Below are 11588 nucleotides of genomic sequence, written 5' to 3'. Positions count from 1 at the left end.
CTCGGGGCAGACGTGCCGGCTGCTGGCGCTGCTGGTGCTGACGGCCGGCTTCTTCGCGGCCGAGCTGGTGTCGGGCTATGTGGGCAACTCCATCGCGCTGGTGTCGGACGCCTTCAACATGCTGTCCGACCTGCTGTCGCTGTGCGTGGGGCTGGCCACGGGCCGCCTGGCCCGCCGCCGCCGTCGGGGCCCCCGCGCCACCTACGGCTACAGCCGCGCCGAGGCGCTGGGCGCGCTCAGCAACGCCGTCTTCCTCACGGCGCTCTGCTTCACGCTGCTGGTGGAGGCCGTACTGCGCCTGGCCCGTCCCGAGCGCATCGGCGCCGCGCGCCTCGTGCTCGTGGTGGGCGCGCTCGGGCTGGCCGTCAACCTGCTCGCGCTGCTCGTCTTCCAGGACTGGGCCGCCTGCTGCCGCCGCCGCCCGCCGCCCGCTGCTGCAGCAGGTGCCTCTCGGTTGCATCCTGCCTCCCTCCGCCGCCGCTCCTCCTCCCCTCTTTCCCCCTTCCCCCCCACCTTCCTTCTCCCCCTCCCTCTCTTTCCCGCTTCCCCTCCCCTTTCGCCTCTTCACCCTCTGCTTTCCCGTTTCCCCCTTCTTCCTTCCTTTCTTCCCTCTCCTCTTTCCCCTCTTCAAGGTCCCTTACTCCTTCCCTCTTTTTCCATCTCCTTCCTTCTTTCCTGCTCTACCTCCCTCTCTTTCTCCTCTTCACCTTCTTCCATCCCTTCTACCCCTCTTCCCCTCCTCTTCACTCTCTTCTTCTCTTTCCTTCTCCTTCCTCCTGTCTTCCCCCCTCTTCTTCCTTCCCCCCCTCCGCTTCCTCCCTCTCTCTCTCCCCCCTCGTCTCTCCCCTCTCCCTTCCCCTCCCTTTTGCCTCTGCGTCCTCCATCTTTCTTGTTCCTTTGCGTCCCAGTGCTTTGGGATTTCTGATCCTTAGTAAAGGAGGAGTGATTTAAAAATAAATAACTATTATGTGGCATAACGGTGCTCTCTGAGTGTAGGCCATTCCTTAGAAAAGGAGGAGGTGATTTTTAAAAATAAAGGTAATAAGTACATAAGCGGCAAGGGGGTCTTTGGAGGATACCTATTATTGATCAACTGTGTAGTTGGGATTGAGTTAGGTAAGCCTTTGAATACAAGGCATCACATCCTCTCATCTTGCTGTGCTTCAGTTTACAGAGTCCATGCTGACACCTGCCGCACTTCAGGCTTGTCTTTCTTTTATACTGGGCTTGATGTCTGTAGTGGGCCGGGGGAGAAGGGATGATGGTACAAAAGTTAGTAGCCAGACACTGCCTGATTTTAACTTTTTCTCTCTCTTTGGGGTTTAAATGTGTTTTGTGTTTTTTTTTTCCCCCCAGTGAAATAAGTTGGTTTTGAGAAGATCGATGTTTTTCCTGTTTGTAGAACTTATACACAACACAGCGTTTCTTCTTTGAATGCAGGTGATTCAGTGAACGAGAAAGAGATTGAGGAGGGGGAGACAAAGAAAAAAGAGAAAAAGTCTGCAGCCCTGAACATCAGAGGTACTGTGATGAAAAACCTCTCTCTCTCTCTCTCTTTTTCTTTCTTTTAAGTAAGAGCTGGTCAAATTTTTCTTGACTTCATTTTTTGAGGAATTCTCAGAATTCCAGTGAAAATTAAAGGAAACTATTAGGATGGTTTTAAGAATTTTGGTCCATCTAAGTGCTCTTTTGGCCAGGTCTTCAACTGGTGTGAAGTGGCATTGATACTGTGGCATCAGTTGGTGCTCATCTACACCATTTGAGGATCTAGCCCTTTTGTGTGTGTGCATGCGTGTGTTTGCACTTACATATTTAGCTTAACTCTTGTGCATTTGCAAGTAGGCAGGGCAGGCTACTAACTTTAAATGACTAAACTTAACTAACTAAAGTTTCACTAACTTTAAATGACTAAAGGATCTTTTTTCCTCCTCTTCAGCACTTGCCTGAACCTCCTATAGATTGACCTTCTTCAGTGGCCTTCCACAGATAGAGCAGTTTCATGTGGTGGTACTGGAGCAGGACATTGCAAGCTCTACCTTTAAGGAACAGGGGGAGAAAAATTAGTTACAGCTGTGTGACGTGTTGATGTCATCATCTGAGTTTCATATAATGAAACTTAATATTCCATAAAATCATATATTATAGTAAGCAACAATAAACAGAAAGTTTTCCTTCCTGAGATCATTTTCTGTGTTCTTATATGTAAGTATTGCCTTGCCTTTCCACATATAGGGCTCAGAGCTGGCAGGGCTCAGTAGCAAAGGCAGTGTTCTTGGATTAAGTTCAGTTTAGTGTATTACGTCACTGAAAAGTGAACAGTAAGCAGACAGTGTTAATGGGTGTCAAAGGGAGCTATGCATAATCATCCTAGTCCAGAGGGAAGGATTAAGCAGATGTCTTCCAGCAGCAAACCACTTGTGAGAGTGGTTTTAAAGGGTATTTTTCAAAGGAGATGCATTCTTTTATTCTAGACCCACAAATCAAACAGAACAATATTAACAACTGAATTTGTCACAGCCCTGCTTTGCTACTGTTAACATAGGCTGAAAATGCCAGCTTGAATGGGATCCAGGAAGATCACACACCAACTGTTGAAACTTCCTTAGCCTGACGAAGGGTTTTTGAACCCGAAAGCTTGCTTTAATAATTGTTTTCCAACTATTTAAGTTGGTCTAATAAAAGATAACAGATTCACCCAGAGAACCTTGTCTGCCTATGTCTGTAGACCAGCACTGCTACAACCTGCACCCCTGTAGCTTGGATGGGAGAGGTTGTTGGAAAGTCCAGGTGACCTTACCAGCAGTAAGAGGAAAGGAGGAAAAAAGTTTAGCTAGCCAAAAAAGGAAAGCAAAAGTTCTAAGATTAGTGTGCTGGTGCAGAGACATCGTTTCCTCAGTTTAGTTCTTAGAGGTGACTGGGAAGGGTGTAACAGGTCTCTTTTGAAACGTACAGCCTTTTCTCATTCTGTTTCTTTTCTGTTTCTGTATTGATGAAAGTATGTGGAAGAATGGTATGGGGTATTCTCTGAACTTAGATTACTACAAACTCATACAAAAGAATTGATCTTGAACGTCAATATTTTTACCTGGATCTACTTCACTACATGAAGAAAAAAGAAGCTAACCTCAGCAGTGACATATACTTTCTCCTAATTTCTACCTATTTACAGTCTCACTGACATTGTGTCACACTTTTAGCTTTTCTCTTTCCTTGGAGTCTCAACAGCTGAGACTCCCTCTGCCTGAAGAAGGGTGATTGCACCTGAAAGCTTGCTAAGAACTTTTTTCCAACTACTCAGTTGGTTTAATAAAAAAAAATCACATCTACTGAAAGAACCTTGCTTACCTGGATCTAAACATTTTCTAAATTGAGATGGCTAGTGGACTGTCTTCCTGTGTCAGTGCTTATGCCCATCCCTTTATCATTTCTATTTAGAGACATTTCCTTCCCTCCAAAAGTGTGTATTTAACTTTATTGCTTTTATTTATTTCAGAGTTCAGCAACATCATGTAACTGCTGACAAAAGAAAAAAAATAAGCCAGCTACTTATGACAGAAATGGGCTAAGTGCCTTGCTTATCCACTTGGTGAAACTGATTATTATTCATGGTCATAATATAATTGATCAATGCCCTTTTGTAGGTGGGCCAGGTTCTCAGTAAATCACAGGTAGATAACAGCATACCTTGCTGTGCTTTGAAATGCTATCATTTTCATAGAAGAGAAGCCTATGTTGAAGGCTGTTGTACAGCCTAAGCACTTAACATAGTCAATTTAGGGAACCATACTGTTGTTCGAACTTTATTTCCTTTCTTTTTTATCTTGAGCAGATGAAAGCTTTGTATATGTTCATAGCATTTCACTTCTTAAATGCCAAAAGTCTGTAACAATTAGTTGGGGTTTTTTTTCTCTCAGATTGACAGTGAATGTACAATGTTCTCTATTTCAGGTGTTCTTTTACATGTTATGGGAGATGCACTTGGATCGGTGGTTGTGGTAGTTACTGCTACCATATTTTATGTGCTTCCCCTGGATGCCAACACTCCATGTAACTGGCAGTGTTACATTGATCCAAGCCTGACAGTCATCATGGTGTTCATTGTTTTGTCATCTGCCTTCCCACTTATCAAAGAGACCTCCACTATTTTGCTACAAATGGTTCCCAAGGGTGTTAATATGCAAGTCCTGAGTAAGTCCATTTTTGATTAATTTTTATTGGGTTTTTTTTTTTAGTACACTTTAATGCTAGTTATTTCTGGAATGACATACTTGGATTATATATTCCTAACAGCTCTAAATGCTCAAAGACTGTGAGAAATGGAGTCACATGCCTGTGTCCTAGCAATATGACTCAAATCTCTGTGGATTAGTTAAAGCGTGTATTTTGAGAATGTGGCACTCCAACAATACATAGAAAATACCAGACCTTGAGCTGTTAACATTTTGTGTGGCATGCTTGTTCAAAAACAATGCTAAATTATATTAGTACTTCCCAAGTGCCCTCTGTTATTTCAGAGTAGCATTGATTAAATTAATTTTGTCATTCTTGGGCATGATAATGATTCAGTAACTTTGGGATTACTTTTAGTTTTTGATTTCCCGCATCTTCAGAGCTGAGCAAAATGGAAGACCGGGTTCCTGGTTCAAAGTGATTCTACCAAGTGCTGAGTAACTGCTGGGAGGGATGGAGTGAGGGCACTTCCAAAGGATTGGTGCAGGCTCTGGAAAATCTGGAGAAAGTGAAGTCAGCAAGGTGTGTAGCTGTATTATATACAGTTACTTCTAAAGTATGATGCACTTAGGTAGAAGAGCACTAATGGGTGTCCTTTCTCCTGTATTTGGGGATGCTGCTTTTAAATAGCATTCTTAATGACAACCAGGAACTGGTGCTTGGCCCCTTCTCTAACTTCCCTAATTATTTTCCCTTATGTTTTCTAGCAAGCAAACTAGCTGATGTGCCAGGGGTTAGCAGCCTTCATGAGGTGCATGTCTGGGAACTTGCAGGTGGGAAGAATATTGCTACCCTTCACGTCAAGTGCCAAGCTCCTTCTGATTATCAGGATGCTTCTTATAACATACGGAAGGTTTTTCATGAAGCTGGGATTCATTCTGTGACCATCCAACCAGAATACATTGGCAACAAGCCCTCTGAGCTAATGTGCAGCTCACCCTGTATCTCTAAAGCTTGTGCTTCTCAGCTGTGTTGCATACAACAGGAAAAAACACTTACCCATTCTAATGGGAATGCTGAGAAAAATGATGGTCTTCCCCTAGCACTATCTAAAGACAATGGTTTTAATAAAAATGATGTAGAAATTCCTATTGGGTCTACATTAGCAGATGAGAGCATTAACAATATGAAAAATTGTAACCAATCAGGAGGTGATACATCAATCATAAGTAGTACACGATTTTAAACAGTTTGTTTTATACTTCGTAATCTCTTTATAGAACAAAGCCTCATGGCTGAAATGTAAGTGGCCATTGGTTGTAGCTGAAGTCTATGTTGGAAAAGCTGTCTGTGCTGTAGCTGTAAACCAAAACATGTAAAAAAACATGCGTCTGAAATGAAGATTATCTTCATGAAGACTTGCATTCACCTAAGATTGTTCTAAAGCAATTTAACACTGATTCCTTGACCTAACTAGATGGGAATTTTTATTTTTAGTGTGTATCAGGTGTTTTTCAGTCTAGGTTGGTGCTTACAGTTTATGACCAATGGCACTGGGAATTTAACTTTGGTCTCTTAACTTAATAGGGCTGCTCACTGAAAGCCTTCTAGTGAGTTGATGATTGTACTGGACCGAAGCACTGCATCTTCATAAAGGAATTTAATATATATACTTTCACTAGTTCTCAGAACTCTGTTTACATAGCCAGGATTTCTCAGCTGTAACCGTAACTTGTGCTTCTGATATGTGGACCTGTAAATTAAATCAGGTTTCTGAAAATGTGGAGCATACACTCAGGAATGTTTGACTTGCATTATTTTCTGGATTGATACCTGTATTTAGGGGATGGAGCAAAAGTGGATTTGTTGCTTCTTTAATAATAATATGTGAATGTCAGTGTACTTAATTGTAATTAGACTAAAGAATACACGGTCTCTCAAAGCATATGACCACTTGTTCATTAACACTGTATAGGATTGTATGTGCTCTAGTAAGTGAAAATGCAGACGTTCATCCAGTTAATTCTATCTTGTTCACCTGTTTGATTATAAAATCCAATTTATTTTGCCAGCAGCCATTATAATAGCCACAGTGAATCTAATGAATTGAGTTTTGTGGGAATGACAGTGATTTTTTTTTTTTTGGGGGGGGGGGCATATAACATCGTTATTGTCATTCATAATAAATGAGCTAAAGTGTCTCTTGATGAATAGTTAAGATTCTGCAATTCTGTTCTATCAGTAAGACACAGTTTAACATTGAGTTTATTCAGGTGGTCCCTTAAAATTTGGTTTGCAATTTTTATGCTTAAAAGGAGCTTTTTAATCTTTTCAAAGTTTATTCCCATAGTTTTATTCTCATAATCTGGTTTGATTATTATTTTTTTTTTTTCAAGTTTTCGAGCCCCCTCCCCCCAACTCCAGGTTACCATAGAGGTATATTTTCAAAATGTTGTATGACAAGCACAGTTTCTGTTACTGCTAGAAAATATACCCACTATTCTAGTTATATTTTTGGAATTCATTTCAAGGTGCTTTGAGGAAAACAAATGCCTCCACAGCATTGGAATTAGGTCAGGCTTCAGCTCAGTCTGGCTCAGAAGGATCACTGGTACTCACCCACCCTCACTGAGTTCAAGATTTGAGCTTGCCAGGTTACACAGATCAACTTTACCAGTGCTCATGATTAGACAGAATCTTTAAAATGTGTTTTCTGCCAAAAACAGCCTTTCAGCAGTCTGCTCAGTCTGGTTAAATTGTGTGTTTGGCATCTCATATTTCAGAATCAGGGTGAGCAAGGAAGTTTTGTACCAGGGGTGCTAAGTTTTCAGGACCTGCTAGCAAGGCAGGCTTAGAAGTAGCATATACATATTTAAATATGGGCAACTGTAGTCCCTTAATATTCTTAAGGGTAAGATTTAATAAACTTACAGCAGGACTTCTGAATGTTTGAGGAATTACATTTTCTAAAAAAAGCTATTGCATTGAGTATAGAAAATAATACACAGCTTATATCACTATTTACCCTTCGAACAACAGCTTTGGCTTCATGGGTAAATTAGATATATTTTATTATTGTCCAGTGTAGGTGTTTATTAAATACATTAAATGGCATGTTGATATCATTCTCTTGCAGTCTTTTTGACCTGAAAATCCCATTGATGTCAGTGGCAGTCCTGGTTGTTTAAAAGGAAGGATAGTACAGTTGTTGCATGAACCAATATAAGCCAGGAAGCATTAATTGCTTATACTGCTCTGCCTTTTAAAAATATGGTATGAAATAAAACAACCCTTGCTCCCACTGTTTTTTGTACAACTGTGGTGATGTTCAAATGTAGTTTATTTTATTTCTCAATAATGTATTTATATTTTCTTTCAAGAATTAAAAAAAGAAAATCTTTCCCCCGAATAGTAAGTAGCTATATGATAGCACATTAAAAAAATGGGCCTTCATGTTTATGCCCTTATGTTTTAAGTCAGGCTACCAAGTCAAGTCCTTCTATTCAGTCTGAAAGATTGGTTGTCAGTATTTACTCTGGGATTACAGAAAATGAATAAATATATATTGTGTTAATATTCAGTTATTTGCACCATCTTTTTCTTTTCTCCTTGAATGTCTGATAAAGCAGAGGTTACTTAAAGTAGCCTGAATTTATAATGTTAAAGTATTGTGATGTGAATGTATGTTGAAACAATTCTATCCAGTTTGTTGGTGTTTCTGGTTGAACATATTGTATCTGTGACCTGTGACTTAATAAAGAAGCACCAGGGATTATGGAAATCTTCGGGTATAGGAAACGAATATCTTTGGCTCTTACCAAATTCAAGCATGCTTAAATTACTTTTAAGGAAAAAAAACCCTCCCATATCATTGTGAGAATGAATCTTGCTTTCTCTTGAAAAGGGATCCTGAGAATTTTTGTGTAGTAGCAGGACTAGAAAACTTTGTAAGATCAGTTCCCTACCTTCGTCTGAGCATCTTGCTACATCATACTTTACATCTCCAAGTACTCCAAAATCCCTTTGAAAACTAGGTAAGCTGCTTGCTCCTTTTCTGCTTTCTGGGTTGTCCCATTCAACCCATGGAGTATTTATTTGGTGTGAACTGATTTCTTCTTAGATTTCAGCAATGTCTTTTCTAATTCTCTTTACATGCATTTTACTCTTTTAAAAATATGCTATGACTCCTTTAAAATATACCATTATATTTGACTGTTTTACTCATTCTAAACCATAGAACCTTTCTGGAGTCATATTCAGTTTTGACCTGTGAAGTTTTGTTGTGTTTGTGTGTTAGAACTTGCTGCATTTTCTTTTCTTTTATCTAGTCCATTGTATAACATCAGTTTTTTCTTCCAGGTCCCTGTGATATTTATTGTCATCCTCAACTCTTCTTACTACCCCCATTCTGTAGCAGAATGTCACCTGCACCTCTCCTGCTTTTCTTCCTTTTTGTTAGCCATTGTTCCCTGTGGTGAACAAAATCTGTTACAATAATATCAGTGACATTCAACCAATTGTCTGTCTCCTCCCTCCCACATATTCCACTGATTTCAGCTCATAAGCACTTTCTGAATTTGATATCTTTATCCAATTAAATATGGACTTCTGTACCATATTTGCTGGTCTTGCAAATTTAGTCTTCTGGGCCAAGATCCTCCTCTGGAAAAGATTTGATTAGCTAAATTACTTGAAATTGACAGATTTATGCTGGTTTAAGATCAACTCTTTGTGTCGTGTTTTCATGTGAATTCTAGCTTACTGTCAGTTTTCAATATGGTCTCATTTCTTGATCTGAAATATATTTTTCTTTCTCCTTTCTTTCTGTATCTCCATTTCTGCCATCCTGCCCCTACTTTTTTTGTAAAAATCAGAGAGAATTGTTAACTCATTCTTAACAGTGCTCCTCCATCTTACTCAATTTTCAGCTGAGCTATGAGCTCCAGGGCAATACATATTGGCCTTTATAAACATGTTTCATTCCTCTGCTTTTGGTATTTTGTTGTTTTTTGCTTTTGGACACACAATTTTGTTTAGCCTTCCAGCCCTCCTGGCTACCGATTTCACATCTTGCAGATGCCTCTTTCAAGCCCTAATTGAAATTTTGTTCTCTCTCATTCATTCAAATATATTACTTCTTGTTCTTTTTCCCCTTCTCTAGAATGCTAGATGACAAATATAGCTATAGCAAATTCGTTTCTGAACATTTTTAATTCTCCCTGTGTTGTCGTGTCCTTGTATTTCTTTTCTCTCCTGGAGCATTATCTTAGTTGCAAGTAGACCTTTGGATAACACTTATTAAAATGATTACATTTGATTAGGATTTGGATATGATGTGCCATTAGATTTGAGTCCATAATTCCACTGGAGTGATATATTTACCACTTGAGGCCTATTAAATCCTTAAGCCCCTTTTAAGACCCTTACATAGTACTTTCAAGTATTGCATAGGCTGTGTTCAGTTCCCTTTGCACAGGAACGAATTTTAGCCTGAGATGAATAGATGTCATATTAATTCAGTTAAACCATTTAGAAGAAAAAGCTAGTTTGTAAGCATGAGAGAGTGCCATTAAATCAGTGGAGTTGCACAGGGTGCTACTACAAGGCAGAATTTTATGATTAATTTGGGGAGAGGAGAAATTTCACAGAAATTTTATCAAAATGTTCTGAAGATTTCTAGAGCCCCTTACTTGACTGTGCTTTGTGAATTGTATGCCCTTTCTGGTGGATGCTCTTGTAAATATTTGGACTGTGATGCCTTATATGAAAACTTCACTATATTGAGGCTTTGTTACACTCATGGAGTTATGTTGCTTAACATTTTGTCGTCTTAAAACTACAGCATGTGATTTGCATAATGTGTTAGAATTTAATTTCCTTGATCGTTCCCTGAGTTGTACATTTCTCTGGTTTTATTAACTATCAGTGAAATATCAGTTAACAGTTTATGTACATTTATATTTTTTGAAGTAAAGAAAGTTAAACGGTGCCATGAATTAAATGTTTTTTTTAAATAAAAACCTGTTGTACTGTGTTTGATGAGTATTAGAAAATGGATACCAGATCACTTTGTGAAGTTCTTTTAACTAATTTCCTTGATTAGGGACTGATTCTCAGCTAGGGATATGTTGACTTCTTCAGAAGTCTTACCTATGTCAAAAGTCTTGCCTGTGGACTCAAAGCAGCCAGATCTTCAAATGTTCTAAGCACTCAGCAACTCTTGCTGAAAATGGGTGAGATGCTGGGTGTTTGACTATCTGTCCCATCTTTGTTTATCTGCAGCCACTCAAGATGATTTTGGAGCGAGTTTAGAGCTCATGAGACTGAGGTGCTAAAAAGTGGAACTGGTTGGAGCCAAGCATGGTGTATGCAGATGCTATATTAAGCATCACTGTGTACTTCTGCCAGCCTCTTCTGCTGTGCCAGTCTTCTGATTTCTGCAGTGGTTTTGCAGTGCAGATCTGCTCAAGGCCTGAGCAAATACTAAATGTATTTTTGCATGTGAACTAATGAGACTGAAATCTAAATCTTTATTGTTTAAAGTTTTCATTAGTTCTTCAATTTACTGCTATGCCATATAGCTCCTTGATTGAAAGTGCCGATAAAGGTGATAGAACTACAGTCCAACACAGATGTGTAAAAGGGTGGGGGAGGGGAAGCGGCAAGGGGGAGAAGGTGGGAAAGGGAGCTTCTTTCCTCTGAGTTTCATCTTTTACATTGGTTTAGAAGCACGATATCTCAGATATCAGCTATTAGCAGTTGTCAGACCACCAGCTGCCCTCAAGTACATGGAAGTATATACAATGCATGTGCTACTTTGGGAAAACTATACCATAGGCCCCAACATGTCCCTTCTTTCCCTAAGATCACCCAGCTAATTTGAGCCAAACTTCCTTGTGTTCCTGCCCATATAGCTACAAATGGCAAGGGCATATTTTCCTAAATCTTTATGATGTTCATTAAAACCAGCCTATTAATGAATTTCAAGGTCCTGGTGGCATAGAGGCTTGCCCTCTGACAGGTGATAACTACAGTCTAACACAGATGTGTTCATTAATCCTGACACTTTGTGTGTGCAAATATTTATATATGCAAAATGAACAATCACACAGTCTAATTCACTTTACAGATGTATGCTTAGAAATTGGAGGTTGTATAAGCAATTACTTTTGGGTTATTTTAGGAATCTGCCACTGATTTTTCTTTTCCCAATGCAAGATGGATATAATTTGTCATTAGTGCAAATTATACTAAGTTGTTGGAGCTGTTCTGTTACAAGTACATTCTGAAGTAGGGATAAGAGTGGTCATGGGCAGATACTGAAGGACTAGCTGGAGCACACTATTACCTCTACAGTGTGTTTGACATTAAATTAAGGTGCTGCTTAGTTTAGGGTAAGGTGCTGCCTTGGTGACTTT

The 11588-nt window shown here is 39.7% G+C and overlaps 1 protein-coding gene across 1 annotated transcript; it reads left to right on the top strand.

Moving 5' to 3' along the window:
• Nucleotides 1–6: 6 nt before the first annotated feature.
• Nucleotides 7–6358, top strand: SLC30A10 (solute carrier family 30 member 10). Its single transcript, XM_019549488.1, has 4 exons — nt 7–141; nt 1441–1521; nt 3949–4188; nt 4938–6358. The coding sequence occupies exons 1-4, from the start codon at nt 78–80 to the stop codon at nt 5414–5416; spliced, it is 864 nt and encodes a 287-aa protein (XP_019405033.1). The 5' UTR covers nt 7–77; the 3' UTR covers nt 5417–6358.
• Nucleotides 6359–11588: the final 5230 nt, after the last annotated feature.

Source organism: Crocodylus porosus, unplaced genomic scaffold (genome assembly GCF_001723895.1).
Source record: "Crocodylus porosus isolate Cpor-Errol unplaced genomic scaffold, CroPor_comp1, whole genome shotgun sequence".
In the NCBI taxonomy this organism is placed as follows: Eukaryota; Metazoa; Chordata; order Crocodylia; family Crocodylidae; genus Crocodylus; species Crocodylus porosus.
The sequence above is the reverse complement of the archived record's forward strand: the minus strand, read 5'-3'. Positions and strand labels throughout refer to the sequence as shown.

Coding starts and splice junctions, on each gene's coding strand:
- SLC30A10 (XM_019549488.1), top strand. CDS start 78: ATGTGGGCAACTCCATCGCGCTGGTGTCGGACGCCTTCAACATGCTGT. Junction 1,522..3,948: donor TGCAGCCCTGAACATCAGAG/GTACTGTGATGA, acceptor TCTCTATTTCAG/GTGTTCTTTTACATGTTATG. Junction 4,189..4,937: donor TGTTAATATGCAAGTCCTGA/GTAAGTCCATTT, acceptor TATGTTTTCTAG/CAAGCAAACTAGCTGATGTG.